The sequence below is a fragment of the Bos mutus genome, chromosome 21 (assembly GCF_027580195.1).
Source record: "Bos mutus isolate GX-2022 chromosome 21, NWIPB_WYAK_1.1, whole genome shotgun sequence".
NCBI classification, from domain to species: domain Eukaryota; kingdom Metazoa; phylum Chordata; class Mammalia; order Artiodactyla; family Bovidae; genus Bos; species Bos mutus.
In genome coordinates this window covers 40,387,597-40,404,532 of record NC_091637.1, presented here as the reverse complement: position 1 = coordinate 40,404,532, position 16,936 = coordinate 40,387,597, and the positions used below count along the sequence as shown (strand labels likewise).

The 16,936-nt window shown below is 35.7% G+C and overlaps 1 protein-coding gene across 1 annotated transcript in view; it reads right to left on the bottom strand.

The window, feature by feature from the left end:
• SCFD1 (sec1 family domain containing 1) overlaps window positions 1-16,936 on the bottom strand; it is a 113,176-nt gene that overhangs the window by 74,323 nt on the left and 21,917 nt on the right. The window contains exons 7-10 of the mRNA XM_005896640.2: window positions 13,172-13,261; window positions 10,530-10,585; window positions 9,508-9,593; window positions 6,772-6,871 (exon numbers count right to left, since the gene is read on the bottom strand). Of these exons, the coding sequence (XP_005896702.1) occupies window positions 6,772-6,871; window positions 9,508-9,593; window positions 10,530-10,585; window positions 13,172-13,261 (332 nt within the window). The remainder of the gene's footprint in view (window positions 1-6,771; window positions 6,872-9,507; window positions 9,594-10,529; window positions 10,586-13,171; window positions 13,262-16,936) is intronic.

Here is a 16,936-nt window from a genome sequence, read left to right as displayed (position 1 = left end):
ACAAACAGGATTAAGTCAATGTAAGTCGTACAGGTTATTATAAACAATTTTTTTCAAAGAGTATTTTTTTTTTTCAAAGAGTATTTTCATAAGACCATTTGTGTTACTGAGAAAAGACGCCTTAAAGAGTAATACGGAATCTGAGAACCTAGCCTCAGAAAGAAAGTTAACTAGAGATGTTCACTTCTCTATTATTTATAACACAAAATAAGAATACCAATAACTCAAATATCTGCAGGAATACATTCTATTGGAATGGGCTGCATGGAGGTTATTTACAACCCATCTATTCTAACCTCCACGTAGGCAGGGATCATGCCCGCTTGGTTTTCCTTAAATCGCAATGACCAGCACAGTGTCTGGTACAGAGGAGGCACATAGTATTAGTTGAACTGAATTCCTTGGAAATACATGGATTCCAACTTTTTATTCTGTGAAGATAAGAACAAAGCCCCCAAGTCCCTATCATATACTTCTACCATCTTGTATTTTTAAAGTATATTTTAACCTCAAAGAGTAGAAAATAAAAATTATTAACAGTATATTCTATCTCATAAGGATTACAAGGGTAATAAAATGTAAAGCATTAAAACAAACTAGTATAAAGATCAGTCAGAAAAACTCATTTCATATTCCTTATTATTCGCATTTCACTCTGGAACAGCAAAAAAATCTCAAAACCAGTGTAAGCCTTGCCTAGTTTGCGGGACTGTCTGCTGTAACTTGTGTTTCTGAAGTTCGCTACTGACAGTGGGGACTCAGCTTATTCCTTTATATTGCAATTACCTCTACACACATTTTATTTCCTTCACTCAGAGCAGCACATACTTTCATTTCCTTCAGGAACGCTTCAAGTTCGATGCTCTATACAGCCTCCACACACCAGTGGCAGGAGTGAATATGTGACCTCTGAACTATATGCTCTAAGACCCTTGCTGCCACCCAACAGTCAGGGTCCCACCAATTAAAGCTAATTTGAGACTATCAAAACTACCTCATCATGTCCATCAATCCTTTGGGTCTTTATATTATCCCCTTTCAGATTCCATCTCTCATTCTTACTGGATTCCTGAAACCATTCTGTCTAACCTCTAGAACTTGTACTCAGTCATCAGCAAAGTCTCCTATTCTGAACATATATTCTCAACCTCCATTGTACTTTCTTGCTCTAGTTGAACTATACCTGGCAATCCCCTGTAGCCTTCTCAGATAGCAATCACCTTCTTTTTTACTTGTCACACGTCTCATACTACTGGACTCAGGATCGGGCTGGGTGTCTTCCTTGTTACTCCCAGACTCTTCACGAGTCCTCTTCCCTAAAACAACTCCAGCTCTGAAGCTCCCATCATCAGCCTGTAACAATAGTTTTTAAGAAACAATTCTGCCCTTCTTTGGCCTCTGGGTATATGTGACAATGGTTGTCAGAACTAAGGGCTGCTATTGGTATCTAGAGGGTAGAGGTCAGGGATGCTGCTAACCATCCTACAAAGCATACGGAAGCCCCCTACAACAAAGAATTATCAGGCCCCAAATGTCAATAAATGTCAACGCTGGGAAATCCTGGTCTGTAGTTCTTCTGGTCATTAATGCCTCCTTCAGACCTACAGGACACTCTTATCTCTACAATCAACTTTTCTATCATTCACCAATGGGGAATACATAAACATGATGTACTTCTCATTTAAAAATCTTTCTGGGGGGCTCTCCTGATGACTCATTGGTAAAGAATACTCCTGCTAATGCAGGAAACACAAGTTCAATCTCGGGTCTGGGAAGACCCCAAATGCCATGGAGCAACTATGCCGGTGCACCACAACTGCTGAGCCTCTGCTCTGGAGGAGCAACAGCAACTACTGAGCCCTTGAGCCACAACTCCTGATGCCCACATGCCTCAGAGCCCATGCCCAGCAACAAGAGGCCTATGCACCACAACTAGAGAGTAGCCCCTACTTGTCAAAACTAAAGAAAACATGCAGCAATGAAGACCTAGCACAGCCAAAATACATAAATGAATAACATCATTAAAATCCTATTCACCACTCCCATCTCTAAGATGTTTGAAAACCCTCAGAGATCAGTTCTTAGACCTCTTCTCTCGTCTATCTATAGTCATTCCCTTGGTGATCCCATCTTACCTCCTAGTTTTAAATGCCACTTGTATATGAACTACTTCTAAATTTATTTCTCTAGACGTTTCTCCTTAACTTCAGACTCCTATACTGAAGTATAGCCAATATCAACTACCTAACTACTTAATGATATTAGCTATACTTCAGTATTTTAATAAGCACCTCACATTTAATATGTCCAAAACTCAACCTCTGATCTTCCCCCCAAAACTGCTTCTTCCACATCCTTCCCGTCTCAATAGTGTTCAATCACAACGACCAAAACTTTGGCATCATCTTTGGCTCTTCTCTCTTACATCTCACACACAATTCATCAATCAATTCTATTACTCTACATTTAATAGTGATCAATGAAAAGAAATAGAGGAAAACAACAGAATGGGAAAGACTAGAGATCACTTCAAGAAAATTAGAGATACCAAGGGGTAACATTTTATGGAAAGATGGGCACAATAAAGGACAGAAATGTATGGACCTAACAGAAGCAGAAGATATTAAGAAGAGGTGGCAAGAATACACAGAAGAACTATACAAAAAAGATCTTCATGACCCAGATAATCACAATGGTGTGATCACCAACCTAAAGCCAGACATCCTGGAAGGCGAAGCCAAGTGGGCCTTAGGAGGCATCACTATGAACAAAGCTAGTGGAGATGATGGAATGGAATTCCAGTTGAGCTCTTTCAAATCCTAAAAGATGATGCTGTGAAAGTGCTGCACTCAATACGCCAGCAAATTTGGAAAACTCAGCAGTGGCCACAGGACTGGAAAAGGGCAGTTTTCATTCCAATCCCAAAGAAAGGCAAGGCCAAAGAATGCTCAAACTATCGCACAACTGCACTCATCTCACACACTAGCAAAGTAATGCTCAAAATTCTCCAAGCCAGGCTTCAACAAGTACATGAACCGAGAACTTCCAGATGTTCAAGCTGGATTTAGAAAAGGCAGAGGAACCAGAGATCAAATTGCCAACATTCACTGGATCATCGAAAAAGCACGAGAGTTCCAGTAAAATATCTACTTCTGCTTTACTGAGTATGCCGAAGTTTTTGACTGTGTAGATCACAATAAACTGTGGAAAATTCTGAAAGAGATGGGAATACCAGACCACCTGACCTGCCTCTTGAGAAATTTATATGCAGGTCAGGAAGCAACAGTTAGAACTGGACATGGAACAACAGACTGGTTCCAAATAGGAAAAGGAGTATGTCAAGGCTGTATATTGTCACCCTGCTTATTGAACTTCTATGCAGAGTACATCATGAGAGACACTGGGCTGGAAGAAGCACAAGCTGGAACCAAGATTGCTGGGAGAAATATCAATAACCTCAGATATGCAGATGACACCACTCTCATGGCAGAAAGCAAAGAAGAACTAAAGAGCCTCTTAATCAAAGTGAAAGAGGAGAGTGAAAAAGTTGGCTTGAAACTCAACATTCAGAAAACTAAGATCATGGCATCCGGTCCCATCACTTCATAGCAAATAGATGAGGAAACAGTGGAAACAGTGTCAGACTTTATCTTTTTGAGCTCCAAAATCACCGCAGATGGTGATTGCAGCCATGAAATTAGAAGACACTTGCTCTTTGGAAGAAAAGTTATAACCAACCTAGACAGCATATTAAAAAGCAGAAACATTATTTTGCCAACAAAGGTCCATCTACTCAAAGCTGTGGTTTCTCCAGTACTCATGTATGGTTGTGAGAGTTGGACTATAAAGAAAGCTGAGCACTGAAGAATTGATGCTTTTGAATTGTTGTGTTGGAGAAGACTCTTGGAGAGTCTCCTGGACTGCAAGGAGATCCAACCAGTCCATCCTAAAGGAAATGAGTCCTGAATATTCATTGGAAGAACTGATGCTGAAGTTGAAACTTCAATACTTTGGCCACCTGATGTGAAGAACTGACTCATTTGAAAAGACCCTGATGCGGGGAAAGATTGAAGGCAGGAGGAGAAGGGGATGACTGAGGATGAAATGGTTGGATGGCATCACCAACTCACTGGACATGAGTTTGAGTAAACTCCAGGAGTTGGCAATGGACAGGGAGGCCTGGCATGCTGCAGACCATGGGGTCACAGAGTCGGACACGACTGAGCAACTGGACTGAACTGAATAGACTATCACAACCATCACCACTTCCATCCTGCTGTATACCTCTACCATCTCTCTCTTTTTTTTGGTAGACATGCATACTTACTTATTAATCCATTTTCTATTCAAAGGGAGAGAGATATGCAACCTCTCCAGATTGTTTTTTGTCTTGATGCTTTATATTATCTACCATCTCTTAAGATAACTGCAACTCTGAACTGATCTTCTTGACCCTTTCTATGGCCCCAAGGAGTCTTTCAATATATTAGGTTGGCCAAAAAGTCTCTTCTGGTCTTCCCACTACACTGTATGGAAAATAGTAGTTAGGATAGGATGATACTCTCAAAATGTGTATCAGATGTCACTCCTTTACTCAAAACTGTACCTGGCTCTCCACTTCCTCAAATCAATATCCTGGACTTCCCTGGTGTTCCAGTGCTTAAGAATCCACCTGCCAATGTAGGGGACACAGGTTGTCAAGGAAGATCCCACATGCCACTGGCCGACTAGGTCCCATGTGCCAGAACTACTGAGTCCAGGTGCTGCAACAACTGAAGCGCGCGTGCCCTAGAGCCCATGCTCTGCAACAAGAGAAGCCACCACAATGAGAAGCCTGCACACCGCTGGCTCCCCACTCGCCACAACTGGAGAAAGCTCACATGCGGCAACACAGACCCAGTGAAGGAAGACGGACAATATTAAAAAAAAAAAAAAATCAATATCCTTACAGTGGCCTTTATGCTACACTGCATCCTGTGTTCCGTTTTATTCCATCTCCTGCTACTTTCCCCTGCCTCTCTTGCTCTGGCCACTTTGGCTGCCTTGCCGTATTTTAAAGATATCAGGCATCCTGCCTAGAATGCAAGTAACCATCCCATACAGTTACATAAAGTTAGTATCTTCTCTCCTTTAGATCGTCCCTCAAATGTCTCTTTTTCAGTGAAGTCTTCCCTATTTTAAAACTGCACACCTGTTCACCATTACCTACTTTACTTTTCTGCAGATTACTTTCACCTTATGAAATATTACATATTTTATTTATTGCTTGTCTCTCCTACAAGGAAGAATGCTACAAGAAGAAAGGAATATTTTCACTTGCTTTACTGCTAAAACAAGGGTCTAGAATGTTCTGTCAAAGAGTAGGTACTGCAATAGTAGTTCTTCAGCCTCTTATTGATTCATGAGAATTAGTTTCCATGTTCTGCTACTCAGAGTTGAATTCAGCATCCCTTTGATTCTTCCCATTTTCTCTACTGAATCAGAGCTGACCACTATCATTAACACTTATCCTAGAGTCCAGAGTGGCAAAGGACTCTAGGATACAGAAGTGCACAGAACTGCCAATTTCCATCAGTAATCTTAACATCTCTTACAGCTGGAGTCTGTGTTTTAAAGAAATAGACCATTAAACCAAAACCATATCTTCCATGTCTTTCATTTCCTTTCTATATGACCTTTCAGGCAACATTTGCAATAATGACACAATTTAATACCGTATTCCCTAGAAGCCTGGGCTAGGATTTAGTAAATTACAGAGTGCTGATCTTGGCAGAGTCAATAATTTGGGTTCAAACTCTTTAACTTCTGTGTCTCAATTTTTCTAACTTACAAACGGGGACAATTCTGGCCCTTTTATATAGTATGTTATACAGAAATTACTTGTGTACATCTTTTCTTTACATTGCCTTTGAGACTAGGGCTGTTTTTACTTATTTGTGTATATCACATGCTGTTTATAATATTTAGTAGATGAATATATGCATGTATAAATAAAGATTTTAGTTTCAAGCATGAAATTACCTATGTGGAATTACTTCAGAAAACATACAATGTAATATAAAAAATACTATTTATTTTTATCATAAAATGAGGCTTAACAGATTCCCAGGAAAAAGGAAAAAAAAAAAAATAAAGAAACAGGTTTTCTCCCCAGGGAGAACAAATTTATTTACTTACTCATTATGAAAAATTAAAAAAAAGTCCAGCCACTCATCTTCCTCCATTCTTTCTTCCCCCATCATTTCAACAATACCACTGACTTATCTTGTAATATGAAGACTATAAATTTAGAACTTTAAACCTCAAGGTTTCAGTATTCTCCAGCCTCTACATCCAGCGATTCCAAATTCCATTCCTTTTTTTGTTTCTATTTCTTGGCTGCATCATTCTCATCTGTGTTTTCTGTAGTTGTGATGTTAATTTTGGAGAAGGCAATGGCACCCCACTCCAGTACTCTTGCCTGGAAAATCCCATGGATGGAGCAGCCTGGTAGGCTGCAGTCCATGGGGTCGCGAAGAGTCGGACACAACTGAGCGACTTCACTTTCACTTTTCACTTTCATGCATTGGAGAAGGAAATGGCAACCCACTCCAGTGTTCTCGCCTGGAGAATCCCAGGGACGGGGGAGCCTGGTAGGCTGCCGTCTATGGGGTGCACAGAGTCGGACATGACTGAAGCGACTTAGCAGCAGCAGCAGATGTTAATTTTAAGTTAAGGAGACCACTGAATGTTACTACATGTTAGCAGAAAATGGTATATTTAGTCTCTTACCAGTACATCATGCACCAACGCTTGATATGTCCAAGTATGGTGTAAAGGAGTTGCCAAATCTATGTTTCTGTCAATAAGGACTAATAAGGGCCTTTGGAAGCTGTAAATATATTAAAAAAATTATGTAACTATTGATACCAGTGTATACATCTAAATTCTTCTAATACTTTCAGTGTACTGTCATTTTGATATAAACAATAAGTATGTTAATATTGATATTCCATAATACTTTTCTTTCTAAAAAGTTTTCAAGTACAAACAAGTAGTGCTTTGGGCTATCCTAGAGCCCGTGTATGATATAGGTTATGTCTTAGTCAACTTTCTTAAAGGAAAAAAATCTATACAAATGCTTCTACAGAATAATTTTATAGTTATCAAAGAAAGAATAAGTTGCTTCTACTCAGAATTATATTTTACATTTTTGGAGAAAAAAAATGAAAACCCTTTGTCAACTTCAGGAAAAACAATTACAGACAGTAGGATCTTACAAATTTATACAAATGTTCAACAGTTTCATAAATTACAAATTCCATTTTTTTTTTCCTGTAAACACAAATTCAAAAAAGCAGACTCAAGAGAAGAGCCTCACAAAAACCCTATCCCACTACATGAAACTAAAACCATGCAACAACAGTAACTAATTATATAATTATTCACTTACCATACACTTCAAGTATTATTTAACTCTATCATTATCATCTAGATGCAAAATAAATGACGTTCAAAGCAAATTGAGGCACAAAGTCATCTGGTTATCATGTGTCTCCAAAAGTCAGAGTTTTTGCTTTAGAGACACTACTGTATCAACAGTACACATCAATTTTCAATAAGCATAGCTGCCTGATTATATTTACCATATATATTTTCTCCTGCAAGAGACCTCTGATCATTTCAGTAACCCATTATTCCCTACTGGGTATAAGACAGTGAATTCCCAACTGCACTAATTATAAGACTTGTTGATAAAAAGGCAGGAGTAGCACCTTTACCACCACCTACTATCCTTTATTATTCCCCAGCTAGGTGGGGGGCAGGGAACACAGCCTATATGGCAGGGTTTCTTAACTCAGCACTATTGACATCTAGGGCTAAATAATTCCTTATCATGGGGAGTTGTCTTCTGTAGTGTCAAATGTACAGCAGCATCCCACAATGCACCCCTGGATTCCAGTAGCATCTACCCAGTTGTGACAACTGACATGTCTCTAGACATTACCAAATTCTTGGTGAGAATCATTAGCTACAACTGGATTTAAATACATTTAACAATAATCCAACAAAGCTGCCTGCCTGCCTGCCTGCCTGCTAAGTTGCTTCAGTCATGTCCGACTTTTTCGACCCCATGACTATACCCCGCCAGGTTCTTCTGTCCATGGGACTCTCCAGGCAGAATACTGGAGTGGGTTACCATGCCCTTCTCCCCAACAAGGCTACTGACCCCAATTCAAATAATTTAGAAATGCATATAACAAACTAAAAATAAGACAATTATATTATGATTTTGTGAATACACTAAAAAAAATTTATCTAAATAAAACAGAGCCTTTATATTAGTTTCTAAGGCCTATACCAGAGCACAATAAAAAAGGAACTATTCAATAAGGTATGCTACAGTGGTTGCTTCTGTTGAAAAAAAAAAATTAGATGAGAATTTGATATCTCTGCTCTACTTAATAAAAAATATTTAGAAGAATATTTAGAAAGAGTAGTGAAACTGAAGAACAGTTTAACACAGGAAGTGAAATAGCTGAACAAACAATTGAAACACAATGTTGGTGTTAACTCCAAACTATAGGAATAGTATATAAGACTGCAGGAGCCATCAAATTGACTTGAAGTCTATGCAAGGTTACCATAAAATGGTAATTCCTGGAAGGCAGTTTTCACAGGCTTTATTTATTAATTCACCTAAGATGAGGGGTAACAATTTTCCAAAATACTGTCTATTCCCCTTGAAATAATTTCTGGCCAATGGCATGGGTTTATTTCTTCACCCCACTATTGTCCATTATTTTTAATAATCAAAAGTTACATGCACTATAATGGGTAGTCTTTAAAAGAGTATTTCTATTCCATAATAATAGAGCCATCAATAACTTTGGTATTATCTACTTATGCTAGACATGGTAACAAAGACAAAAATATTTTGTTGATATTTTAATGTAAAAATGTCTACTAACTGGTTTCCATTTTTACCATTTCTGCCTATGTCAGTTTCTACCTGTCTACTAACTGGTTTCCAGGTAGAAACTGACATAGGCATTACAAGTTTTCCACTTACTTTTTTCTATTACTAAAACGCTAAATGATAATTAAAAGAAAGTGGCTTTGGTCAGAGCCATATAAACAGAAAAATATGCATTTTTTTTTAACAAAGCAAAACTTTTATCTTTAATATTATATATTTACATTGTGGTTGATTTTTATGTTTCTACACACAGTATAATATTAACTTACTGGGAAATCTATATTCATTCATTCAGTAAATGTTTACTGAACATCTACCAGGCACAGGTACTGTTAAACAGAAAAATTTATCCTATAAAAGATGATAAAAATGCAAAATAGAAAATTCCAACAAAAGAAGGTAAATTAAATACAATATTACATTTGTATTTTTAAGAACAATTTGAGTCAAAACCCTGATCTTGACTTTCCAGTATAAGGATATTCTATCAGACAAGGAAAACAACCAAAAACCCCTCATTTTCATGAGTGTATTAACTAACATAATACCTGAATTGGCCAGCTCCAAGAGTGTCACCTGTAAAAAGACTGTTTCTTGCATCTCTCAGATTTTCCCGAAGTTTCTTATCCAGTTTCTGAAAAACGAAATTTTACATTAACTCTTAAAGAATAATTCAGAGAACTTTATATAGGGTAGTACACAATGTACTCTTAATTTTAAACTAAGAAATTTAGAATTCTTTTATAAAACAGTAATTCTAACATTTTAGCTTCTTTATTATACAATATCATCCTAACTTGGACTTGAAAAGACCAATGCTATTTCTACTGTGATTCAGACCAGATCATGATTTTTACTTTAGGTAATGACTCACCCTCTCTCCCAAAGCATAACTCTGCTGTACCAAGGAAGCTGTCTAAACAGTGTGGCTACAAGAGGCTCCAGAATAGAAATGGAATATGTGAAAGAAACCAGCTCTCTAGTTGTCAACGATTCATCTGGACTAATAAAACCCAAAAATGTTTGTGTATCTTCTTCCATCTTTCCATACCATTTACCTTCTTTTCAGTACTTCTACAATTTCTCTAATCTCTTATTTATTTTTTAATCCTTAAAGCAATTTTTGAATGCTCATTTTACACTGAAAGTATTAAGAGAAAACAAAATATACTTCATCATTTAAAAAATGACTATAATTGCTAACAAATGTTTGTTAAATGACATTAAGTATATAGTAAATGATTAGGGCAATCAAGTAAGTATAAAATACTACTTAGACAAATGTAAATGAGAAATATATATTTCAGTAAAAAAGAAACAGGGCTGGTAGAGCAAATTCACATTGGAGTAAATAATTTTACTCCATCATAAGATCACAATGATTACTTTCTGTTTTTGGTGGAATCCCAATGTTATTGAAAAAACAAAACAAAACAACATTTGCCTTTGGCACTTAATACAGAACCCATAACTAGTATACATACTTAATATTAACAAAAACACTTGAGGACGTAAGGAACACAACTGACACAGTGTTATTTATCTCCAATGGGTATTTGCATGAACTCACCACTGCTACCATTTCTGCTGCTGTTCCTCTTGAACATCTGATTATAGGGACAGCACCTATTTGAATAACAGACATTAGCAATGATTTCAGCTCTGAATTATAATACTTATAAAATACACTGGCATCAAATAATATATAAAAGATGTGTAAAAGGCTATACACATGTAAGGATTTATAATTTTGAGAGGAAATGGACTTTCTCATAATGAAGACAACATCAGAGAGTCAGAAAAAGATGATCTTTATATTGTAGGGGCCAATCAGTGTGACCCTATCTTTTCAATGGACTAACTAAATCAGCACTTTGATACCCTATAGGCAGTTTCAAAAAAATTTATTCTCTACCCACTGGGTTCACTTTAATACTTGACTGAAAAGAGTTTAATAGTTTGGTTGTTATTTTTTTGTATTACAAATTAGTCTTTTTAAAAAATACTAATTAAAAAGATGGTAGAAAACACACTTTGCATAATGTATTAATACAATGCTCCTAGAAGTTGGCCTCAATTTATTATCAAACCAACTCATTTTAGACTTCTTAATTTCTATTATTCCAAGTTTTACAGAAGGCTGAAATCCTAAAATGACCAAAAAAATCAAATTGCAAAATCTCATAAAACAAACTAAGAACACTGTAATATTTATATGCTGAAATTTTTTGCATTTTAGATTCTATACAAAGAATGCTCAGCCAATTGTGAAAGTAAAAACATGAGATATTAGTACATTTTTTTAAAACTTTGCTTTCTTCTGATGGCAAGCTATTTTTATGTCTGTCCTAAGAAAATTCAATATTAGAAATAGATAAAGTTAATCCTCTTGATTCCAGCATTCCAAAATACTCTCCATTAAGAATTAGATAGGAATGCTTTCAGATTATAGTCTACATATTTTTAAAATAAGTATGTGTGTGTGACATGTATATAGGATATTTTATATACTGTCCTTAAATTGACTTTTTTTCACTTAATTTATTATTGATATCTTCTATGTCAGGTTGGCAGTAATTTCAATTTTTCCTTTGAGAAAGATCACTTTCTAATTTTCTACATAATAAATGTGGCTCTAACACTTCAGTGACCTGCATACTTTCTATTTCAATCTATCCTCACTTTGAAAATACAGTTATCATCAACTGAAAATAATCTTAATGTCCACAATAACTCTAGCAATCAGTGAAATTCTGGAAAATATGTGTGACAGCAAAAACAGAAAGATTAACTATGTCTGTTTAATGACAAAAAGTGGTATGCATGTATGTTCTTTAAAAAACAAAACCCAACAACAATCCCATTTGAAGGTACTGAGAACAATCGACAGCAAGCAGTAAGTGGAGGAGGGTAAAACTCTGTAAAGAAAAATGCTTAAAAACCAAGAGAGACTTTTAACCAGCTTTCCTCCTGAGGGTACTTTTCAGTTTACATGGCACACAGGAGAAAGAGCTCAAGCAGAAAACGGAAAACTCACTGAGCTGGGGAACCAAAGCCTGGAGTTTAGGGCTGGAAATTAAAGATAAAAAAATCACAGAAAGGAGAAGCCCCAAAATCTGTATGCAAATTCTTATCAAACTTTTGTCTGTATGTTATGCATCTATCTCTCAATTTTCTCATTTCTGAAATGGAGACAAATTTTATTAACCTAGTGCGAGAATCATTTTAACTGAAAGGTTTTCAGTGTCTGCAAAATTAGAATTAAAATTGCAATTAGAAGGTTTCTATAAAGATCCATTCTGGTTTTTTTCTTTTTGTTGGAGTATAGTTGCTTTACAATGTTGTGTTAGTTTCTGCTGTACAGCAAAGTGCATCAGATATATGCACATATAGCTACTCTTTTTTTAGATTTCTTTCCCATTTAGGTCACCACAGGTCATTAAGTAGAGTTCACTGTGCTATACAGTAGGTTCTCATTAGTTATGTATTTTATACATAGTGTGTGTATGTGTATGTGTGTGTATGTTTATATATGTCAATCCCAATCTCCCAACTCACCCCCTTTCTCCTATCTTGGTAACCATAAACTTATTCTCTACATCTGTGACTCTTATTTCTGCTTTGCAAATAAGTTAATCTGTACCATTTTTCTAGATTTCACATGTAAGCAATATTCAGATCCATTATTAGTGAAGAATAAAGTCATATAGTAGATATCAAACACAGTGTAGCTATAAGTAACTTGAGATATTCCAAAGAAATGTTTAAAGTCAAGAATACATAAGATTAGTAGGTTATACAAATTCAGTGTTTTCTGGAGCCTTAGGAATTTGCTTTAATGGTTAAAAGGCATGTATCTCTCTAATCAGAAGAGTATCTGAAATTTTTCAAAATGATATATTAAAAGAAAACTTAACAGGCACACAGGTGAAGCCACCAGCAAACCAATGTATCAGAAAGTCACAATTACCAAAGATGTCTTAAGGCAACAACTCAAGAGAGCTGCTAAGTTCTTTTAATAATTTGATCGACATCAAATTATTAAAATAATTGTGGTTTTAATAAAGTATGGAATGTATGTTTTATCCCAACTCTGGAGAGGGCCTATACAGATCCAAACAGATCATAAGGGATCACATTACAGTGAAACAGGTTAAAATGAGTTGTTAAATAATTTGTTTACTTTGGAGAAAGAAAGATTTGAAAACTTACCCAGTGTAACAAAAAAACAAAAGAGGCTGTCGACAATAGTGTCCATAACAGTTTCCATTTCCGTGTCTGTGATATCTGGTCTGTTAATGGCTAAAACGACAAAGGTAAAAGAGAAAAAAGTTGGAATTTATCCCTTATTTTTACTAAACTCGAAAGATTATTACTAAGCACATATCAGTAGGCAGTTTTACAATCTTTGCAATCTTCAAACAAGTAAAACCTTTTTTGTTTTAAATTTTAAGTGAACAAATATCCACTAAAAATTATAATACCTCAAAAAAAAACCCTCAATATCGGTAGTAGTAATAAGTGGTATTGTATTTTTTTATTAGTATCTAATAGTATCTAATACTAATATCTAATACTAATAAGTATCTAATAAATATCTCATTAGTATCTAATTAGTATTCTAATAGTATCGTATTAGAGTACTAATAAGAAAAAAGAAAAAAGTACCACATATATTACACAAAATTTTTGCCAGAGCAAACAGGAAAATAAATATTGTATTCCTTAATTTTATTCACAAATGTTAGATGACCTCAAGAAACTACAGATTTTATTATCTAATACTGCTAGAAAAGGCCAATGCAAATCAATTATGGCAAGATCAACATCACATATGTTTTCTTTGTCTTGTAACAAATTGTATGAATTTCTTTTCTGATGTACTACTGTACTTAAGTGGTTCTCAAACTTTAGCGAGTATAAGAATCACTCTAAGAATATGAGAGAAGAGAAAGAAGTTTCTTTGGAAGTTATTAAAGATTCTTAAGTCCTTACCTTCAGGGATTCAATTGAATAGATTTGGGATAATTCTAGGAAATCTGCAATTTTGACAAACACCTCAGGATTCCTGGGACTACACATTTTTTCTTTTTTGTCCCATTTCTGTCTTGGAACTTTAACAGCCAACATTTCAAATGTTTTTAAAAGGATAGAATAACGGTCCCTAGCCAGGAGGGATGGAGAAGGAAATGGCAACCGACTCCAGTGTTCTTGCCTGGAGAATCCCAGGGACGGGAGAGCCTGGTGGGCTGACATCTATGGGGTCGCACAGAGTCGGACATGACTGAAGCGACTAAGGGGGGGAAGAATAAAGGGGGAAGAATAAAGAAAGAGATGGCAAGTCTACTCACTAGACAGACAACCAGAGACTTTGCTGTCCTGACTACTTTACTACGTCATGGTTTCCACATCTGAAAAACAGTTTGCCGTGGCTACACTTTATGAAACATCACTGTGAAGACTTTCCTTGACAGTCAAAGACCTTGCCTTATATATCTTCCCCACTCTCTGAGTTTGCAGGCCCAATGTCTGACAAGTAGATGCTCAGTAATTATTCGTCAAATGACTGACTGGACTAAAATATTATTTATATACTATTTTTAGGTTCCGAGCAACCTGAATGTGGAAACAAATATAAAATTTAGTATGACCTGTGATCAGCATGAGAGGAAACATTAATCCAATTGGACATATCAAAGCATTCAAAGAAAGTATGGTACATGCAGAGAACATAAAAATTAAAAAAGACTTTATAATTCAGATGAGGAAACATACTGCTATTGAGTACTGCAGGCTGCCATCCATTCACATCAGATGACAGAAATGGCATAATGTGAATTATATAAATTCAAGGCACACCAACCCAGTGTAAACAAAAAAGCAAAAAAGGCTGGCAACTATAGTGGCCACAACAGTTTCTATTTCTGACACCTGGTCTGTTAATGGCTAAAACAACACAGGGAAAGGAGAAAAAAGTGACCAGGATTTTATCCCTTATTTTTACTAAACTCTTAAAATTAATCACTGGTTCAGGTAAAAATTGGTAGGAAACCTCCAGTCTTCAGGTCTTATACCCTAGTCCCACACCTCTGAAACAACTGACCTCAACAGTCAAAGCACTGTCCATCACTAAGTTCAACTCACTGTCAACAGCTACTTGGTTTGTCTGAGACATTAGCCTAAGTCTAACCGAGGTGGTAACACTGCATCCTTTGTTGAATAAATTCCTAATCCACAAAAAACAGGTGATACAGACTCAATCCATGGTATCAATATACTTGATTTATGTTAGGAACAATCTGTTTAAAATAACTACTTAAAGCACCAGTAATGTTTCAGAGGATTTGGCACAAAACTACATAATGATTAAGAAAGAGCACTAACTCTGAGTGATTGCCTGGGTGTAGTAACCTGGTTTTGCCATTTCCTTATTAAGCTTCTTCATATCTATGCCTCAGTTTTTTTCATCTAGAAAATAGAAATAATATTAATATACAACTTCATTAAGTTATTCTGAGGAGTACATGAGCTTATATTGTAGAGAGCGTAGAGAATGATCTATCACTACCATTATAATTATACTACTGAAATCTGAACAATTAACCATGTGATTATACTTTAAAATTAATAAATTTATACTTTAAATTCAGTAATACTTTCATACGTGATTTTTTAAGTTGACAGATATAAGAATACATTTATAAGCGTGAATGTTTAATGAATTTAGACTCACTATAAATTTAACTATTTTAAATAATTATTTAAATATTTGGGCAGATTTTGTTTGTTAGATTTATAAAGTTGCCTGGTCTGGTACCTGAAGAACTTAAAACTACTCATCCATAAAAAAAATCATGAAATTTTGCTATTTGCAGCAACACAGATGGACCTGGAGGGTACTATGCTAAATGAAATAAGTCAGACAGAAAGACATATACTGCATGACATCACTGACATGTGAAATCTAAAAAACACAACAAACTAGTTATATAACAAAAAAGAAGCAGACTCACAGCTACAGATAGCAAACAAATGGTTACCAGCAGGGAGAGGGAAGGGGGGAACCTAGGGTTAGGGATTAATAGGTACAAATTATTATAAGTCAAGATAAAATAAGCTACGAGGATATACTATACAATACAGGGAATATAGCCAATATTTTATACAAACTATAAATGGAATATAATCTTTAAAAATTGTGAGGCATTATACACCTGTAACATATAATATTGTAAATCGACTATACATCAATTAAAAAATATTTAAAATTTAATATGCTGAATTTACAAGTGCAATTTAAAGTGTTTAAAGGAATGTAACAAATTAAATTTGCTGACTAAGTCTGTTAAATGAGACTAGAATTTAGTTGGTTCAACCTGAGCCAATTGATCAAAGAATTAAGAAAAGGTCCTTGTTTTCACAAAGCCATATTTGTAAATTTTGTAACAATATTTACAATTTTAGCTTAAAGGTTGAAGGGAAACTAGTTTTAAACTTAGCAACTTGAGTAGTTAATTAAGTTAAAGGTCAGTAAAACGTAAATAGATGTCTATAAATAACTACAGTACTGTCAAAAATCTCTTACATGGACAATTCAGCAAATATTTACACCCATTTGGAGATGTTGCTTAATTTCAACAAGAAGGTATGCTATGGAGCGAGGTAAAACCAAAAGATTCATGTTCTCCTCTCTTTGGAGTTTACCACCTGGTTCCCTGTTATACGATAGGATACAACTGGCATTTTGAGCAGAACAATTTTCTGTGTGAGTATGGCTGAAACACTGCAGAACACCTAGCATCGCAAGTCCCTGCTCACTAAATGCTAGTAGTAATTGTGACAATCAAAACTGTCCTTACACATTTCCAAATGCCACCATGGGAAGGACATACTCCCTGTGTTAGTACCCCTTAAACGCTAGTCATCCCCAAACATCTCAATCCTTAAGTACCAAATTAATGATTTCAATGAATTGGC